This window comes from Girardinichthys multiradiatus, chromosome Y (genome assembly GCF_021462225.1).
Source record: "Girardinichthys multiradiatus isolate DD_20200921_A chromosome Y, DD_fGirMul_XY1, whole genome shotgun sequence".
Lineage (NCBI taxonomy): Eukaryota > Metazoa > Chordata > Actinopteri > Cyprinodontiformes > Goodeidae > Girardinichthys > Girardinichthys multiradiatus.
Genome location: NC_061818.1, coordinates 39,681,863 through 39,702,514, shown reverse-complemented (window position 1 = coordinate 39,702,514; position 20,652 = coordinate 39,681,863). Strand labels below are relative to the sequence as shown.

The following is a 20,652-nucleotide window of genomic DNA, read 5'->3' as shown; positions in this document are numbered from 1 at the left end:
AGAACCTCACAGACCTGCTCAGAAGAGGATTTCAGGACTTTGGAGCTGACACTATCAACTGTCTGCAGGTGTGTACTGTGACCTCTCTGTGGACGGCATCGGGACCTGTTGGCCTCGTAGTGCAGCAGGAGAGCTGATCTCCAGACCCTGTCCGGAACAGTTCAATGGCATCCACTATAACACCACCAGTAAGTACCTTAAGAGTACCGGCAGAGAACTGCACTGTGCTGAACAGTTCTCCACAGCGCCACACAGTACCTGACAGACGCTGATGTTCCCTGGAAATGAGATGTATTATTGATGTCCAGTCCTTGAATGATATTTAAGACGCATCGTGGAACTGTCAGTGAGACCTTCTCCGCACCAGCTTGTTTTCACCATCTGATCACAGTTTACACCTGCAGTCAGAAGTGAGCTTCTGACCATAAATAACCAGGTTTTGTCCCTACATTAGCAAGAAACAAGACAGTCACAATCTGGTTTCCAGTCTTTAATTTTTCCCACAAGAGATTAAATGAGAACAATCGTAGTTTTCTGTTTGCCTGATTAAAATATTGTAAATGACATCCTTCGGTCTTTCAGTCCATACATAGTCCTCAGTCTTGAGTTATCCTTCCTCCTGCTCATTAAAAAAATTATTTCATCACCACGACCCACTACCCTCCTCCCCTCTTTTTATCCATCGTCTTCATATCTTGCTGCTGTCTGGTCAGCAGTTGTTTCCTGATGAAACAGCAGGAATTATTGCAGTGTTAAAGATTCTTCTTCATCTTCAGTTTTCTCTGTGGACCGTCCGTCTGTTCTGACACACACCAGTTTTATCCTGATTACCAAACTCCATCTGAAGTTCAGTATATTCTGCTCGATTAAAGGAAGAACATCCAATCTGTGGTGTCTGCATTTTATTCACCACCCAGATCAGTTCTTCCTGGTTCTCAGTTCGCTTTAAAAGCTGCTCTGTCCCATCTTCGGGTTCAGAATCAGAATCAGAAAAGCTTTATTGCCAAGTACGATTTTGGACATACAAGGAATTTGTTTTGGCGTAGTCGGTGCAATACAATACAAATTAAACAGTATAAACATATCTACAATATAATATAAATATAAGTGCACAGTTTTAAGTGAGTGAGAGTAAATATAGAGCAGTATAAGATGCAAGAGCAATACAACAGTGCAGATGATCATTGTGCAAGTAAAGCAGGAGTCCAAGCTGAACGTTAATGTAACGCATAGAGTTACAGTTTACAGGTGTCCTGTCAGCAAAAAAAGGGGTGTGGGGGAAAGGGAGAGTGTCAGGGTGGTTTCCGGGCTTTGTTAACCAGGCTGGTGGCAGATGGGAAAAAACTGTTCTTGTGGCGTGAGGTTTTGGTCCGGATGGACCGCAGCCTCCTGCCAGAGGGGAGAGTTTCAAAGAGTCTGTGACCGGGGTGGGAGGGATCAGCCAGAATCTTCCCAGCCCGCTTCAGGGTCCTGGAGGTGTACAGTTCCTGGAGCGACAGTAGACTGCAGCCAATCACCTTCTCAGCAGACCGAATGACACGCTGCAGCCTGCCCTTATCCTTGGCTGTAGCAGCGTTCCTGTGGAGTCCAGGTGCCGGAGGATGAAGTGAAGGGCTAGGTTGACTGCATCATCTACAGACCTGTTGGCTCTATAGGCAAACTGCAGGGGGTCCAGGAGGGGGTCGGTGATGTCTTTTAGGTGTGAGAGCACAAGGCGCTCAAAGGACTTCATCACCACAGAGGTCAGGGCGACGGGTCTGAAGTCATTAAGCCCTGTGGTCCTTGGCTTCTTGGGAACAGGGACGATGGTGGAGGACTTGAAGCAGGCTGGCACATGACATGTCTCCAGTGAGGTGTTAAAAATGTCTGTGAAGACTGGAGACAGCTGATCAGCGCAGTGCTTCAGGCTGGCTGGTGAGACAGAATCCGGACCAGCAGCTTTCCGGGGGTTCTGTCTCCTGAAGAGTTTGTTGACGTCCCTCTCCTGGATGGAAAGAGCCGTCCTCGGCGTGGGTAGGGGGCTGGTGGGGGGGAACTTCAGGGTGGGGGTTGGAGGTGCCAAGGCCCCTCTTGAGGTTGGAGAGATGGGGGTGGTGGATTGTGGCTGCAGCTGTTGGGGGGCGTCGTGGGGGATGGTTGCAGGACTGTCCCTTTGTCTTTCAAAGCGGCAGTAGAACTCGTTCAGGTCGTTGGCGAGGCGTCGGTCGTTGATGGAGTGGGGGGCTTTCGGCTTGTAGTTGGTGATTTGCTTGAGCCCTTTCCAGACAGACGCAGAGTCGTTGGCTGAGAACTGGTTTTGGAGCTTCTCAGAGTACAGTCGTTTGGCCTCTTTCACTGCCTTGCCAAACTTGTACTTTGCCTCTCTGTATATGTCTTTGTCCCCACTCCTGAAGGCCTCTTCCTTATCCAGTCTTAACCTTCTGAGTTTAGCTGTGAACCAGGGTTTGTCGTTGTTGTAACTCACCCTGGTGCATGATGGTACACAGCTGTCCTCACAGAAGCTGATGTAGGACGTCACAGCCTCTGTGTACTCGTCCAGACTGTTGGTAGTAGTCCTGAACACATCCCAGTCTGTACAGCCTAAACACGCCTGGAGATTCTCCACAGCCTCACTGCTCCACTTCCTTGTCGTCCTCACAACAGGTTTGCAGAGCTTTAGTTTCTGCCTGTATGCAGGAATCAGGTGGACCATGATGTGGTCGGATTGGCCCAGTGCAGCACGTGGGACGGCGTGATAAGCGTCTCTGATGGTGGTGTAACAGTGATCCAGAATGTTGTCCTCTCTGGTCGGACATTTTATAAACTGTCTATATTTGGGGAGTTCATGGGTGAGATTACCTTTGTTAAAGTCGCCAACGACGATTACTAAGGAGTCCGGGTTGGTCCGCTCCACACTCAGTATCTGGTCGGCGAGCATGCGCTGTGCGACCTGCACGTTAGCTTGCGGCGGGATGTAAACACCGACCAGGATGAACGAAGCGAACTCACGGGGGGAATAGAAAGGCTTACAGTTTATGATGAAGGCTTCCAGGTCTGGAGAACAGTGCTGCTGAATCACTGTCACGTCGTTGCACCAACCACTGTTGAGGTAAAAACAGATTCCTCCACCTTTCGCTTTGCCGGAGAGTTCCGTGTCTCTGTCCGCTCTGTAGAGCTGGAATCCTGCCAGCTGCAGCGCAGAGTCCGGTATTAATCCACACAGCCACGTCTCCGTGAAGCACAAAACTGACGATGAATAAAAGTCCCTGTTTTTCCCCAACAACAGTTGTAGTTCCTCCATTTTGTTGGGAAGTGAGCGCACGTTAGAGAGAAATATTCCAGGTAACGGTGTTCGTAGTCCACGCTGGCGAAGTCGTACCAGCACCCCAGCCCGTTTCCCTCTCTTCCGGCGTTTCACTGCGTGAACAAAGGTGAGCACACCTTTGACCAGAATGTCCAAACATTCCAGAGCAGTAGGCAGAAATGTTGGAAATAACTCCTCTGGTGTAGTAGCCCTGATGTTCATGAGTTCTTCTCTGGTGAGAGAGCTCCGGGTACCATCACAGAAGACCGTTTTAAAGCAAAAAACAAAACAAAACAATGAGCACCAACACGCTGAGGCGACCATCTGCGGCGCCATCTTGGAAATATGGATGAATGAATTGAATATTCACAAACAGGTGATTATATTAGATGCTTAAGTTAGTTAGTTAATTAGTTAGTTTCCATGGCAACAACTACATTTGTTTTTCCGTTTGGCTGACCAGGCTGAGACTGAGTTATCAGTCAGTCCTAAATGTTTGAAAACCAGAGTTTGCAAATATCAATTGCAATTCTGAAACTAGAGCCAAAGGCAGATCTGGTCATAAAAGTTTTCCCTCACTTTTCCCAAATATAAATGAGAAATTATGCATGCATTTAGGGGAAATATTTGTCTATGTTTATATAAATCACAATCAGAGCAAATAACTTCTCTTTCTCTGAAATCAAAACTGTTTGCATTGTGCCGAAAACATAATGCTGATGCAGGAGACGGTTCCAGAGCAAGCTAGCTTGAAATCAACATTTTTAACTTATTAAGTTTATTTTCAAACCATTTTGGTATCTTATTTGTCTCATGCTTCATACACGTACAACTTACTAGGCTGCAAAATCTCAATGAAGTCAGCATTTTTACACTAAAAATAGACGCTATATCTTAGAAACTTACATTAAGAATATACAAGAAAAGAAGTGGTCACAAAAACAGGTACAGAGTGTACAAGAAGGCGCCTGACTGGCTGCATTATTCTTTGGGTTTAAGTGTTTCTTTTTTATTCTCACATAATAATTTTACTGTCTGATACATTTTCAGTCAATGCTTTTTATCTCTGAATGAATCAGTTAAAGCAATGAATCACTCCACTTACAATCTGCAGCATCACCCATTAAAAGCACTGTGAAATAGAAGAAGGTTATATGTTCCCATCCCATGGAAACTGGTAGATTTCCAGTTCATGAAAAATATATTTTGGCAGTGAAACGACAATAACACAATATTCTGAAGGAATGTGAAAAACACCATGGAGTCAGAAGTTAGATCAATACGTAACATATTTCCATATTCCTCTGGAAGTTTACCTTAAAGCCTGACTGCTACACATTTCTCAGCAACAAGCGCTGCAAACGGTAAAACTGCAGGTCAAAATCCAGCAAACAAACAAAAACCTTCCAGCCTGAGATGGTCCAGAACAATGTAAATGAAGTAAATGAAGATGTCTGATATGAATGACTAACTCGGACCATCAGAATGCGCCCACAGAGCTCAGCGGTTTGGTCCACAGCCACATCGCTGTAAGGAGAACTGACTGCGAGGGCTGCTGGCTGACACCCACCACCCAGCCCCCCCCCCCCCCTCCAGGTGATGTAAAAATAGCAGAAAGATTATCACCAAGCAGATAGAAAGTATTAAGACTAACTGTAAGGTAGGCCTCCACAGTGCAGGATGGAAACAGAACCGCTGCAGCATGTTTGCACAGAGCCTCTTCATCACCAGATCCCAGGTGTCCTTCAGTCCGACATCATCCCATAATGCAATGATACAGTAAATTACACTGAATGAAACCCAAACACAGCAGAACCACAAAACTCAGTATCTCATCTGATTATCACACCTCATCTGCTCACCTGTTCTGTTCCTTCAAGATTACAGAGAAGATCTGTGGAGATCAGGGTAAGGTATGTTTGATGTTTGATCCTCATTGAAACCTCATGAAAGTTTTGATGGCATCAGTCCATCTGAGGTGAGAGGGCAGAAACAACAGAACAGGGAAAACTAATCCATCCTCAGAGTTCTGGTTCTGAGTTCTCATGCTCTGCTGCTCTTCAGTCTATACCCACCGTTCAGGACCAGAACCAAGAGATGGAATGTGAATCTGAAGCTTTTCTTCTCCGTTTACCTTCACCTTAACCAGGACAGTCTGATAGAATCCACTTCACTACAGGCACAGACCACGTTGTTTCAGGCCTTGGCCCTCCATGTCACTGCAGGTCTGTCCAGGTAATTGCAGGTCTGACCATGTCACTGCAGGTCTGTCCATATCACTGCAGGTCTGTCCAGGTAACTGCAGGTCTGTCCAGGTAATTGCAGGTCTGACCATGTCACTGCAGGTCTGTCCATATCACTGCAGGTCTGTCCAGGTAACTGCAGGTCTGTCCAGGTAATTGCAGGTCTGACCATGTCACTGCAGGTCTGTCCATATCACTGCAGGTCTGTCCAGGTAACTGCAGGTCTGTCCAGGTAATTGCAGGTCTGACCATGTCACTGCAGGTCTGTCCATGTCACTGCAGGTCTGTCCATATCACTGCAGGTCTGTCCAGGTAACTGCAGGTCTGTCCAGGTAATTGCAGGTCTGACCATGTCACTGCAGGTCTGTCCATGTCACTGTAGGTCTGGCAGGTCTGACCAGGTCAATGCAGGTCTGTCCATGTCACTGCAGGTCTGAATAGGTCACTGTAGGTCTGTCCAGGTCACTGTAGGTCTGTCCATATCACTGCAGGTCTGACCATGTCACTGCAGGTCTGTCCATGTCACTGTAGGTCTGGCAGGTCTGACCAGGTCAATGCAGGTCTGTCCATGTCAATGTAGGTATGGCAGGTCTGACCAGGTCAATGCAGGTCTTTACAGGTCACTGCAGGTCCGTCCAGGTCACTGCAGGTCTGTCCATATCACTGCAGGTCTAACCATGTCACTGCAGGTCTGTTCATGTCACTGTAGGTCTGGCAGGTCTGACCTGGTCAATGCAGGTCTGTCCAGGTCACTGCAGGTCTGTCTAGGTCACTGTAGGTCTGTCCAGGTCACTGTAGGTCTGTCCATGTCACTGCAGGTCTGTCCAGGTAACTGCAGGTCTGTCCAGGTAATTGCAGGTCTGACCATGTCACTGCAGGTCTGTCCATGTCACTGCAGGTCTGTCCATGTCACTGCAGGTCTGTCCAGGTAACTGCAGGTCTGTCCAGGTAATTGCAGGTCTGTCCATGTCACTGCAGGTCTGTCCAGGTAACTGCAGGTCTGTCCAGGTAATTGCAGGTCTGACCATGTCACTGCAGGTCTGTCCATGTCACTGTAGGTCTGGCAGGTCTGACCAGGTCAATGCAGGTCTGTCCATGTCACTGCAGGTCTGTCCATATCACTGCAGGTCTGTCCAGGTCACTGCAGGTCTGTCCAGGTAATTGCAGGTCTGACCATGTCACTGCAGGTCTGTCCATGTCACTGTAGGTATGGCAGGTCTGACCAGGTCAATGCAGGTCTTTACAGGTCACTGCAGGTCCGTCCAGGTCACTGCAGGTCTGTCCATATCACTGCAGGTCTGACCATGACACTGCAGATCTGACCATGTCACTGCAGGTCTGACCATGACACTGCAGATCTGGCAGGTCACTGTAGGTCTGTCCAGGTCACTGCAGGTCTGTCCAGGTTACTGCAGGTCTGGCAGGTCTGTCCAGGTTACCGCAGGTCTGTCCAGGTCACTGCAGGTCTGTCCATGTCACTGCAGGTCTGGCAGGTCTGTCCAGGTCACTGTAGGTCTGTCCAGGTCACTGTAGGTCTGTCCATATCACTGCAGGTCTGACCATGTCACTGTAGGTCTGACCAGGTCACTGTAGGTTTGGCAGGTCTGACCAGGTCAATGCAGGTCTGTCCAGGTTACTGCAGGTCTGTCCATATCACTGCAGGTCTGACCATGACACTGCAGATCTCACCAGGTAATTGCAGGTCTGACCATGTCACTGCAGGTCTGTTCATGTCACTGTAGGTCTGGCAGGTCTGACCAGGTCAATGCAGGTCTGTCCATGTCACTGCAGGTCTGGCAGGTCACTGCAGGTCTGTCCAGGTAACTGCAGGTCTGTCCAGGTCACTGCAGGTCTGTCCATGTCACTGCAGGTCTGGCAGGTCTGTCCAGGTCACTGTAGGTCTGTCCAGGTCACTGTAGGTCTATCCATATCACTGCAGGTCTGACCATGTCACTGTAGGTCTGACCAGGTCACTGTAGGTCTGGCAGGTCTGACCAGGTCAATGCAGGTCTGTCCAGGTCACTGCAGGTCTGACCAGGTCAATGCAGGTCTGCCCATGTCACTGCAGGTCTGACCGGGTAACTGTAGGTCTGACCAGGTCACTGTAGGTCTGTCCAGGTCACTGCAGGTCTGTACAGGTTATTGCAGGTCTGTCCATATTACTGCAGGTCTGACCATGTCACTGCAGGTCTGTCCATGTCACTGTAGGTCTGTCCAGGTCACTGCAGGTCTGACCATGACACTGCAGATCTGACCATGTCACTGCAGATCTGACCATGTCACTGCAGGTCTGTCCAGCTCACTGTAGGTCTGACCAGGTCACTGTAGGTCTGTCCAAGTCACTGCAGGTCTGTCCAGGTCACTGCAGGTCTGTCCAGGTTACTGCAGGTCTGTCCAGGTCACTGCAGGTCTGTCCATGTCACTGCAGGTCTGTCCAGGTTACTGCAGGTCTGTCCAGGTCACTGCAGGTCTGTCCATGTCACTGCAGGTCTGGCAGGTCTGACCATGTCACTACAGGTCTGTCCAGCTCACTGCAGGTCTATCCATGTCACTGCAGGTCTGTCCAGCTCACTGCAGGTCTATCCATGTCACTGCAGGTCTGTCCAGGTCACTGCAGACATTGAGACCATCTCTGAAGACTGTGACTATATGACTGCAGATGTTGAGCATGTTACTGCAGAGAACACTGAAGGCACTGACCACAATCTGCAGGTACATCTCCTGATCTGTTTGTCCTCCTAAATGAGACCCTGGAATCCTTAATTCAATTCAATTCAAAGATACTTTTCCTCTTGGTGGAGCTGCTTCTTACCAGGAAGGAAGGAAAGTCCCCTTCAACCTTGGACTCACACGAGCTGTTCTTGATTTAGCTGGAGGTCCTTTGTCATAGACGCCAGTAGGGAACACACCATCTGCAAGAAACTGTGAGATCCTGAACTCAAGACCCCCTGCCCCCTGATTGCACCTTGGCATCCTGTTCATAGCTTTCTATGACTCTGACTGATAACAGGCAATGGTGAACTAACAGTTTTAGAGGGACCACATGACCATTAGTAATGGAGACTAATACTCCTGAAGAACCTCTATTAGGACACGCCAATAAGTGACTTAGAGCTAGTTGGACACAGAGAGGATCCTTGTGGCCCCAGTATTTAGAGACCAGGACCCAAGCCATGTTCCTCCTCCTGATTCTGAGGTCTCACTGGTGTAGACAAAAATAAGTTCAAACTTTCTGCAGATTAAACTTCGAATAATTCAGTTTGAGTTGCAGATTCTTGCTGCCAAGAACCATCAGTAAAGAGGAATTTTGACGTAGAGAGGAACAGAGCACTGCTTCTGATCAGAACCTGAGTCCATCTGGATTGAGATTGAGGAGGATTCAAATGCTTATTTCCTGCCAGCTCATGGATCAGCGCAGTGGGGATGTTCACTGTGGTTCAGTGTGTTAACACGAGTGTGTGTTAATGTGTGAGTTAATGAGTGGGTGGCCATGAATATCCTGTCTAATTAGAGGTTTATTTCTTGATCTGACTTTAAAGAATGACTCATCTGTGTTTTTCTGCATGCACGTGTGTGTGCACGAACCCAGCTGGAGTTCTTCTCTCCCTTCATCTTCATCACCATCATCCCTATCATCATCTACTCCTTTCACACTCTCTGCTCTGATGTCATCAACCTCCTGGTCTCTGACTGGCTGCTGACTCAGCTGTCATTCAGTCTGCAGGTTATTGATTCAGGCAGCTGATCACTTATTGGAACAATGCCCCCCCACTCTGCTTACTGGGTTGGATTGGGGTGGTACCCGTCAGGAACGGTTCTGGCGTTGCCATGGTTGCAGAAGCTGCACACAGACGGCTGTGTTGATTCGTCAGTGCAGAGTGTGGGAGTTTAACAGAAACTGTGTTTCTGTTAGTGTGAGGAACTAGTGTGTGAGAACACAGAGAACAAAAAACTTCACAAACGTAGGACACATAACCCGGGACACTACCGATCGAACAGAGAACTTCTAGCAGAAGCTAGAATCCAGAACAGAACCCTTGATGCTACAACTAAATCCAAACACAGAGAAACAAACAAAAACACAATCGCGACACAAAAAATGGTGGAGAACGACGATACAGGACAGAACATAGTACAGGTCTCAATCTAGAACCAAGAACCTAACATGTGACCCAGAAAACCAATCATAAAACAAACTAAGATATAGAAGACGACAGATAACAAAAAATACTAGAGCAGAATCCAGAAGACAACATCTAGTCCAGAGAACCACAGCAGGAGTTGAGTGGACTCATCTGTTCTAAAATAACTTGCTGTAATTAACCTGCATCTGTGGAACTAATGAAGAACGTCTGTTCTTTAACTAAATATTTTCTGTCACTGAATCTTTGATATGACCTAAAGATCCTGATTCCTCAGCAGTAATAACCTACAGAGGAAAAGGTTCTGCTAACATGCCGGTTCCAGACCCAGCAGCAAACATCCCACTTTATTCTGAGTGAGCAGAGCGTTACTGCCACCTGGTGGTGAAAGCTTGTACCACAATAGGTTCTGAAAAAGACGACTTAAGTTTGTTTTCTGTTTGTGTTCAGACCGGGTCTACAGAGAGTGCCAGTCCAACGGAACCTGGGCTCCTCGAGGGAACTACAGTCAGTGCACTGAGATCATCGTTCTGGTGAGACATCAATACACACACCAACACCACATTGACCATATACCATACAGACCAATCACACCCGGACCCTTAAGAGCCTGACCACTCATACACTGACCAATCACCACACAGCATTATAGTTATTCTATTTCTAGAGGTTCATTTGTTTTCGAACTGAAATTAAACCCTAAACTTGCTGAACTCAGGGAACTTGTCGGAAATGTTAAATGGGCCTAAACTGGAACAAACTTGTCCAGGTTCCAACCTAAAGATAACGAAACAGAAGGTGGTGCTGAGGACGATGATGCTGAGGAATGTGACCAATCACTGAGCAATCACCAGGAGGAGGCGCTCTCTGCCTGTCAGTGTCAGTTTTTTTTATTTCAATCTTCTTAAAGTGCCATCTTGGTGCTCTATGAACGGTTAATGGAGCTTATCAAAAAAACTTTGATTTGTTACAGTTTGCTCACTGGTCTAACAGCGGCGATAAAAATGCTCTGCTCACCTTGTGAAACTTTCTGTGTCATCACCTTGATGGTGCTAAACCCCATGCTCTGCTTCTATCAGTCTTCAGGATTTAAACACCATCCCACCGCATCACTTTGCTGCTGAATCGCATTTCTGAACAGAGCTGATCTGGTAAACATGGAGAGTGTGGTCACTGTTTGAACTTGGTGAACAGAATGGATGGGTCCAGACCAGAACTGATAGGATTATTAGGTCCAGTTTGTAGATCTGGTTTCTCAGGCACTGCAGCAAGTTCAAACCCACCTTGATCAGAACCTGGGATCAGATTGGGCCCCATAGACTGAAACCGGTTCTGTTCCTTTAAGCCACTAAACACTTCAGAACGACTCTGTTCTGTTGAAAAAGTCTGTCAAACGAATCTGAATAAGCACACAGAACCACTCCTATACACACACACACACACACACACACACAAACCTGCAGGGGAAAAACGGTCTGAACCAATCAGAGACGAGTGTGAAAACACAGATGAGATCCAAACATCAGCGTGAACGAGGAAACCATCTGGACCCTCTCACTGTGGTGTCTCTGTGTGTGTGTGTGTGTGTGTGTAGAAATATCTCTTCCTCACTGTAGGACAGTCTAAATGTGTCCTTTAGGGTTAAGATTTGGACTGATGTGGACTCTTCGGTCCAGGTGACTCCAGGTGTGGATCTTGCTCTGGTCCTTGACCTGCAGTGTGTCCTCAAAGACACATGAAGACCAGCCTGCGTGTGTCCATTGGTCCATGTGTCATCTCTCTGTCCCACTGAGACAATCTGTTTTCTTCTTCCTGCTGTCCTCTGATTCGATAGCATAGCTGGCTGTCAGCCAATCCCAGCTCTGTGGTTAATAAGATGGAAAGACCTCACAGAGACATCCTTGTCTTCACTGACTATTGATCAGCTGATATGATTTCTTTCTGCGCTGCAGGACTGTTGTCTCTCAGGTTCTGTTTGGTAAAAGATCTTTCTGATCAATCAGAGCTTCTCTGCAGACGTAAATTTGTTAAAACAGACGGCTGTTTCTTACTGACCTGCTGAAACTGGAACGTCCAGTCACAGTTTCCCCAGTCACGGTACTCATGTCATCTGTGATCCAGTCTCCTCTCAGTTGTGATGAAAGCAAAGACAATTAAAACTGCAAGCAGCATTGGACAGTCTTTGCGACATGGTGGCGCTTTACCCTGTGTGGCGTTCATGGATTTTGAGCTCGCTCAAGACCAGTTTGTCTCCTAAATTGCGCATGGAGCTGGTACAAGTCACTGCAATACTTGAAGGTGACATTCAGTCACATTCACTGAAGGTCTGTAAAGCAGCAAGAAGTTGGTTGAAATGATATGACTTAAACCTGATACCTATCATCACACACTGAGGCTGAGGCAACAGATGGACATTAACCTTCAATAACAAGTTACTTCCTGTTGTACCAAACTTCTATAAACGTGGAGGGAGGGAACTGTCTGAAAGCGTTGTCATTAGGTCAAAAATCCCAGCTCTCTATGCCAAACCAGTAACCAAAATGTAACAAAAAACACATTTAATCCCAAATGGCCAACTTTCTGTAGGGTGTGGACTATGGGTCCAAGAGCCTTTTCTGTAGATCTAGGATCCTAGGAGTAGTTCACTCGAATGTGAGGGCTTGTAATAGCAGTAACAGTGTCAAAATGGCCGACTTTCAGTTTGTTGCAGGATGTGGGTGTAATAGGATTTTGTAGTTCTCAGTGAAAGACAGGCTAAAGGACTTCTACTATAAAATAAGTACAACGTAGAGGGTCTTTTGAAAATGTTTGGGGGGTGCTGTGGACCCATTGTTTCGTACAAATTTCTAGAACCTATAAAATACAGAATGCGATTCAGCTGCTTGTCTTTGTTTTCTTTCACTTATGGCTCAGAGTTGAAAACCGTGAGTCGCCATGGCGACCACAGACAAAACCAATCCTCAGCATCTTCATGGTCTGTGGTAATTTTATTAGTGCAGATTTGCAGCCTGTCCATCCATAAAAGAGCCCAAACAAGACCAACATGTATTACAAAACATGAGAAAAACAATAGAACCGAACAGAACCGCCCCAGTTTGATCAGTCAGCGTCTAATAAAGTGATGTTTTACACTATTAAACAGAACAACTGCAGAAGGTACCAAAGAAACTGTGTCTCTTATTCTTCACTGCAGCCACTTCATACGGAAGAGAAAAAAAAGCTGTAGTTCAAACAAGTATTATATACTGCTGTATACACATACACTACTGGTCAAAGGTTTTAGGCACACTTTCTCATTTAATGGTTGTCTTTATGTTTATGACTATTTCCATTGTATGTAGATTCTGACTGAAGGCATTAAAAAACTGAATTAACACATATGGAATTATGTAGCATTCAAAAAACTGTGAAACAACTGAAAATATGTCTTATATTCTAGGTTCTTCAAAGTAGCCACCTTTTGCTTTCATTACTGCTCCACACACTCTTGGCATTCTGTTGATGAGCTTCAAGAGGTAGTCACCTTAAATGGTTTTCACTTCACAGGTGGGCCCTGTCAGGTTTAATAAGTGGGATTTCAAGCCTTATAAATGGGGTTGGGACCATCAGTTGTGTTGTGCAGGAGGTGGATACAGTACACAGCTGATAGTCCTACTGAATAGACTGTTAGAATTTGTATTATGGCAAGAAAAAAGCAGCTAAGTAAAGAAAAACGAGTGGCCATCATTACTTTAAGAAATGAAGGTCAGTCAGTCCAAACAATTGGGAAAACTTTGAAAGTGTCCCCAAGTGCAGTCGCAAAAACCATCAAGTGCCACAAAGAAACTGGCTCACATGAGGACCGCCCCAGAAAAGGAAGACCAAGAGTCACCTCTGCTGCGGACGATAAGTTCATCCGAGTCACCAGCCTCAGAAATCGCAGGTTAACAGCAGCTCAGATTAGAGAACAGGTCAATGCCACACAGAGTTCTAGCAGCAGACACATCTCTAGAACAACTGTTAAGAGGAGACTGTGTGAATCAGGCCTTCATGGTAAAATAGCTGCTAGGAAACCACTGCTGAGGATAGGCAACAAGCAGAAGAGACTTGTTTGGACTAAAGAACACAAGGAATGGACATTAGACCAGTGGAAATCTGTGCTTTGGTCTGATGAGTCCAAGTTTGAGATCTTTGGTTCCAACCACCGTGTCTTTGTGCGGCGCAGAAGAGGTGAACGGATGGACTCTACATGCCTGGTTCCCATCGTGAAGCATGGAGGAGGAGGTGTGATGGTTTGGGGGTGCTTTGCTGGTGACACTGTTGGGGATTTATTCAAAATTGAAGGCATACTGAACCAGCATGGCTACCACAGCATCTTGCAGCGGCATGCTATTCCATCCAGTTTGCATTTAGTTGGACCATCATTTATTTTTCAACAGGACAATGACCCCAAACACACCTCCAGGCTGTGTAAGGGCTATTTGACCAAGAAGGAGAGTGATGGGGTGCTGCGCCAGATGACCTGGCCTCCACAGTCACTGGACCTGAACCCAATCGAGATGGTTTGGGGTGAGCTGGACCACAGAGTGAAGGTAAAAGGGCCAACAAGTGCTAAGCATCTCTGGGAACTCCTTCAAGACTGTTGGAAAACCATTTCAGGTGACGACCTCTTGAAGCTCATCAACAGAATACCAAGAGTGTGAGGAGCAGTAATCAAAGCAAAAGGTGGCTACTTTGAAGAACCTAGAATATAAGATGTATTTTCAGTTGTTTCACACTTTTTTGTTCAGTATATAATTCCACATGATTTAATTCACAGTTTTGATGCCTTCAGTGTGAAGCTACAATATTAATAGTCGTGAAAATAAAGAAAACTCTTTGAATCAGAAGGTGTGTCCAAACGTTTGCTCTGTACTGTAAGTCCATGTGTGTTCATTCATATTTTTGTTGCTGTTGGTGAGAATCTACAATGTAAATAGTCATGAGAAGAAAGAGACCCATTAGGTGAGAAAGTGTAACTAAAATGTTTGACCGGTAGTGTTTATAGATATGTGTATATTATAATATATTGTTTAGACCTCCACAGAGCCAATTTGTTTAAGATAGGAAAGGAAGAACAGTAAAAACAACAACTTCAATAGGCTTTCATTCAACATTTTGTGCTTGGGTCTAATTACTGGATACCTTAATGAAGAAATGGGTTTCAGTCACATCCCGTCATTCAGCATTAAAACAGATCACTGCGTCCCTGTTACTGGACCTAAGTCAGTCATCTTCTGTGTCATATGACCTGACAGTATTAGAAAACCAGCAGTAATCAGCTCAGTTCTAAAGTCATCTGCTGGTCTCAGACCAGTTTGACTGATGGTTTCCAAAGAAGAGGAGCTAAAGGTTTGACCCAGACTGATCCAGTCTGATATAGAATCTCAAATGAACCAGAAGACCCAAGTGAAGTTCAAATGTTTGTGTTTGTCTTGTTCACCTTCAGAGGAACTTTTAAGTTTTAATTTCAGAGGATCTGATCTCAGAGCTGCTGGAAGTTCTGGAAGCTGTTCTGATGTTTGACCCGTTAAAGATGATCATGGTTTCTATGTGTTTTCAGAGGAAAAGTAAAGTTCATTATCATGTGGCCGTGATCATCAACTACCTGGGTCACTGCATCTCTCTGGGAGCTCTGCTGCTCGCCTTCACGCTTTTCATGAGACTCAGGTAACACACCTACCTCTCTGCTCACCTGACCTGTTTAAAGACACATTTCTAATTGGTTGGCGGTTGCTCATTCATGTGACCTGCACCGCTTCAATGCTGACCCCATCTAACAGCATCAGACAGGTTTCAGACTAAATGTTTCTAGTGCTCTCATGATGAGATACATTTCCAAGTGTTACAGGAACACATCATTCTAGTCCCAGCCCATGATTAGCACAGCTCCAAGTTTGGAGAAAACCAACACAGCAGCAAAGCATGGTGGTGGAGGACTAATGATATGGGCTTGTTTTGCAGCCACATGACATGAAAACCTTTAAATCATTGAGTGGACAATAAGCTTCTTTGTGAACTAAAGTATTTCAGAGTTAAATGTGAGTCCGTGTGGCTGAAGCTTGGTTGAAACTGGGTCATCAACAGAACAATGACACCAAACACACCAACTAATCTGCAACAGAATGGCTAAAAAGTAGATATGCAAAATGTCGAAGTGGCCCAGTCAAAGTTCAGACCTCAACCTGGCTGAAATGTTGTGGTAGGACCTTCAGAGAGCTGTCCAGAAACCTTAATGAACTAATGTGTGTGTTTGTTCCAGGAGCATCCGCTGTCTGAGGAACATCATCCACTGGAATCTGATCTCAGCCTTCATCCTGAGGAACGGCACCTGGTTTATCGTGCAGTTAACCATGAAACCCTCGGTTACCGAGAGCAACCAGGTGACAACCCCTCTGAAGACACTTAAAGACTAGGAAGGTTCCAGAGAAGATGATGTTCAGACTACACAACTCAACCTTACCATCTGAAAGAAGTCAAACATGCAACATTTCACTGCAGTCTGTGCTGCTCTGCAACGTGTTCCTTTCATAGTGATTGACTTTATCACCACTGTCCTGATCATCTAGTTGGTTCCACCTCATTTTGCTGACCAGCTTTTACCTGAGAAAGATCAGACCAACAGTACTTCACCTTTACTTTGGATTCTGGCCGCTTTGCAGCTCAGTTTCAGACCAGAATCTGACCATTTGCTCAGAAATATTTTCATCTCTGACTTATGAGTCATCCAGACAGAAAAAAGTTGCTAAACTGAAGAGATCCAGCAGTATTGGGTTCATTAAACCTGATTCTCCAAACTGAGCATGCCCAGTTGGTTATCATTTACTGGTGAAATACTGATCGTGAAGACCCATCTGGGCTTCAAGCAAAGCTACCTGACCCTTTAATGTATAATATCTTGTATTAGACTTAAAGTGAACTTCAAACTGGCAGTGAGCCACCAGCTCCTCATCTTCATCCTCTTCCTCAGGTGTGGTGCAGGATGGTGACTGCAGCCTATAACTACTTCCATGTGACCAACTTCTTCTGGATGTTTGGTGAAGGATGTTACCTGCACACTGCTGTGGTCCTCACTTACTCCACTGATAAACTCAGAAAGTGGATGTTCATCTGCATCGGCTGGGGTCGGTTCACCTGTTTGTGTCTACACCTGTCTGACTGTTTACTTGTCTGTCCATCTGTCCACCTCCTCGGCTCACCTGTCCGCCTGTCTGTCTGCTTCCAGGTATCCCGTTTCCCATCATCGTGGCGTGGGCTTTTGGGAAGCTGTACTATGACAACGAGAAGTGAGTCACACAGGAAGTGTTTTTGATCTTCTGTCCTGTCCTCAGGTGGATTCACCACACCTGTACCTGTCTGCAGCCACATGACAGCAGCTTGTACATTAGCAATGTCGATAAACATTTTTGGATCAGAATAAGACGAGTTTTGAATTTAATGCAGGCAACACAAAGGAAAAATAATCAAAGTGCAGGATTCTCTTGTGCTACGATGTCACCTTCTTAAAGACCACACCTTCTTCATCTGATTGGTTCCTGTTATTTGAATTCCAGGTGTTGGTTTGGGAAGAAGGCAGGTGTTTATACGGACTACATCTACCAAGGTCCAATGATCCTGGTCCTACTGGTAAGAACAGAGCCAGTCTGTGTTAAAAGCAATCAGTCTTCTTTTAATAACACCAGTGCATTTGCAATCCTGCCAGCCAACCTTAAACCCAGGCAGTGTCTGGACCTGCACCTTGCCTGCAGCCTCCAGGCCAAGCTCAAGACAGGACAAAGATCAAATCAGACTCATATTTATAGCGGACCTTGTTTTGACTCCAAACATCCTGGTTTCTCCTCAGATTAACTTTGTCTTCCTGTTCAACATCGTTCGGATTCTGATGACCAAGCTGAGGGCGTCAACCACCTCAGAGACCATCCAGTACAGGTATGATACCTTTTCACAGGTGAGGTTTGTCAACTGCCCGGGTGAGCCTGTGGATGATCTAAAATGGTTACATTCACAAAGCAACAAGAGAAACCAGAATATTTCCAGTGAAAGCAGATGCTTTCTCCTGTGTCCTGCAGGAAGGCGGTAAAGGCCACTCTGGTGCTGCTGCCTCTGTTGGGAATCACCTACATGCTGTTCTTTGTGAATCCTGGAGGAGAAGATGAAGTGGCTCAGATCGTCTTCATCTACTTCAACTCCATCCTGGAGTCTTTCCAGGTTTGCTGAGCTTCCTCACCGAAGACACAGCTCCTCCTCTCTCTGTCTTTTCTCCTTGTTCTGGTCATGATGAACTGATGCACCAACATCTGGAAGTTCTCCAATAGAATTCAAACAGATCGGATCAGAGTTTTAAGAGGGAATGTGGTGTAGTTGTAGTGGAGAACTGGAATAAGGGTTCTGGTCAGGGTTAGAGAGGAGCATGACAAGAACAACGATGTGTTTTAGAAACAAACATTTCTTCCTGATGCATGTGGATTTATGAGGATGATCTGTGTCCAGTTCCTTAGTCCAGTTCAGAAACACGAAGTCCGATAGTTTCCTCTCAGAACAGGGTTGGGTTCTGTGAATCGAACCGAATGAACATCAGTCTGTTCATCTTTATCCTAGAGCTGACATCACCCCTCTGTCTGTCTCTGCAGGGTTTCTTCGTCTCTGTCTTCTACTGTTTTCTCAACAGCGAGGTAATTCAAGACAACTTTGCATCTGCAGAACTTTTCCAACACAAATGAAAACAAACACGTTCCAGACAGAAGGTGGGAATAAATCTGAATATAAGTCATGAAAGCAACAAACCTTGAGAAAACATGAAGTTCTATTAAAAAAGAACCGTGCCTTGTTGGGAAGCTGTATCAGCCCATTGGGTGTGGAGCTAAAGCTGTGTGACATCAGTTTAATCTACATGAAACCAACTCAGAGGCTGTGGTTTATTGGGCAGTCAGCATTGACTGGTTCTGAGTCTGTTTATGTGATTTACCTGTCCACTTGTCTGTCTTCGCACAGGTGCGCTCCACAGTGAAGAAGCGCTGGATGCGTTGGCACGATCGTCACTCCATCCGCAGCAGGACAGTCCGCGCCACATCACTGCCCACGTCTCCCAGCAGAGTCTCCTTCCACAGCATTAAACAGTCCTCCAACCTCTGACACACTGCATCGTCCAATCACAGCCCTTGATGTGGACCACCCCAACCAGTCAGAACTCTACACCTCGACTGGATCAGAGCTGCCAATCACAGTGCAGGACACACATGACGGAAGAAGATCTGTCAGTCCAGAACCTATCTGTCATATTTTCAAGTGCTGACCAATCATTGGACTCAACGAATCAGCTGCTTTTAAAGGGTCACATGACACTGCAGGCAGCTATGTTTCTGTTATTAATCAATATGTATTTATTGATCAGTTCTATCTATGCTTATAATATTGATCACCAGTTTTCTTCTCCTGCCTGCCAGCAGGGGGTGCTGCTGAACATGTAAGGTCTTGTTCTTTGGTTTGTGTTGCTGTGGACCATAAAGACTAACCTTGGCTCTGTTCTGCTGCATCAAAGCACAAACTTCTCCTAAAGGTTCAGAACACTGAACACAACAAACGGGTCGCTGCTGAGTTTGGAATCACTTTGAGGAGAAAGTTTGTTTCCAACCCTGAGTTACAGAAACAAGGAACGTGTCAGAGATTAAATTATTCTGACTCAATAATCTGTAAAGAGACAAGAAACAGTTTGAACTATTAGGATCAAATATTATCTGCAGTCTGCATCAAACTAACTCAAAACTTGTAGAACCCGCTTCTGCATCGGGTCTTCTCCTCTTCCTCCCCAACTGCTCTGCTTCCTGCTGATAAAATCCAGCTGTTCACTGTTTCCTGTTGGTTCCTGGTTCCTCTTCATGAACCTGAATGATTCTGGTACATCCAGTCTCCATCAGGTCTCAGTGACCTTCAGCAGCACACCACCAGATGTCCATCACCAACTGTGACTGCGGATCTAATGCTAAATAAAGTTTTACTGTTTGGTTTCAGAATTTTGCTAAAATTGTTTCCGTGGGAAGGTTCTGGGTCAACAATGACTGAGTCCAGAACTGACCTGATCCAAACTGCAGGGAGGTTCCGCTTCAGAGAGTCAGAACAGGGTTTTATGATTTCAGATTCAAATTCTCTCTCAGGTTTCCCATCTACTTGTCTGTTACGTGTCCATCAGGTCCCGCAGGATGTGATGTCACTCCTTGTTTCCTGTGACAGAGATCCCCGGTCATCATCCAGAAATAAACTGAGATCCAGTGTGAAGCTTTTCATTCTGCTCCTTCATCACACCATGTCATATACTATACGAATGCAGTATTATTACAGTGATACTACCGTGGTATTACAGTAACATGACAGTGTTATTGCATAAATATTGGCATCATTACAGTAATATTCTGCGTTATGATGTAACCACCCAATCCCACCTGATTCTATGATCATTGTGGTTTTTGCATCAACACTGTTTACATCACATTTATTCTCATAAACTGTATGATATTTGTGCTCGTTTGGGCTCAGATGAGTCCATTATTCATTTAACTAACCAGGCCAGTTCTGGTCAGTCCTGCGAAAACTGATAACCATAGTAACCTTACAGTAGTCAGTAGGTGTTTAGAAAGAAACTCAGGAAGAAACTTCTCCTCCTCCTCTTCCCTGGACTCTGTTCCTGTGCCTAGTGGTATGATCATCAACCTAATGACTGATTAAAAGCTGCTGCATTTACTCTATGAACTCTGTGTTGTTGCTGATGTCACATTAAACTTCTTGTAAAGGCCTTTTCAAGTGGGCTCAGCTCCCTGAGCAAGACCCTTAGCCCCAGAATGCTCCCGGCGCCGCACAACGGCAGCCCATTGCTCCCTATAAGGGACGGGTTAAATGCAGAGGACAAATGTTGTTGTAATGTATATGTGCAATGACCAATAAAGATGATGATTATTATTATTATTAAATCTAA

At 45.7% G+C, this 20,652-nt stretch overlaps 1 protein-coding gene across 1 annotated transcript in view; it reads left to right on the top strand.

The window, feature by feature from the left end:
- LOC124863919 (corticotropin-releasing factor receptor 1-like) overlaps positions 1 to 20,627 on the top strand; it is a 35,235-nt gene extending 14,608 nt beyond the window's left edge. The window contains exons 4-14 of the mRNA XM_047358481.1: positions 69 to 188; positions 10,119 to 10,201; positions 15,250 to 15,356; positions 15,949 to 16,069; positions 16,657 to 16,810; positions 16,912 to 16,972; positions 17,240 to 17,312; positions 17,530 to 17,615; positions 17,756 to 17,894; positions 18,317 to 18,358; positions 18,678 to 20,627. Of these exons, the coding sequence (XP_047214437.1) occupies positions 69 to 188; positions 10,119 to 10,201; positions 15,250 to 15,356; positions 15,949 to 16,069; positions 16,657 to 16,810; positions 16,912 to 16,972; positions 17,240 to 17,312; positions 17,530 to 17,615; positions 17,756 to 17,894; positions 18,317 to 18,358; positions 18,678 to 18,818 (1,127 nt within the window). The 3' untranslated portion in view covers positions 18,819 to 20,627. The remainder of the gene's footprint in view (positions 1 to 68; positions 189 to 10,118; positions 10,202 to 15,249; positions 15,357 to 15,948; positions 16,070 to 16,656; positions 16,811 to 16,911; positions 16,973 to 17,239; positions 17,313 to 17,529; positions 17,616 to 17,755; positions 17,895 to 18,316; positions 18,359 to 18,677) is intronic.
- The last annotated feature ends 25 nt before the right edge of the window (positions 20,628 to 20,652 follow it).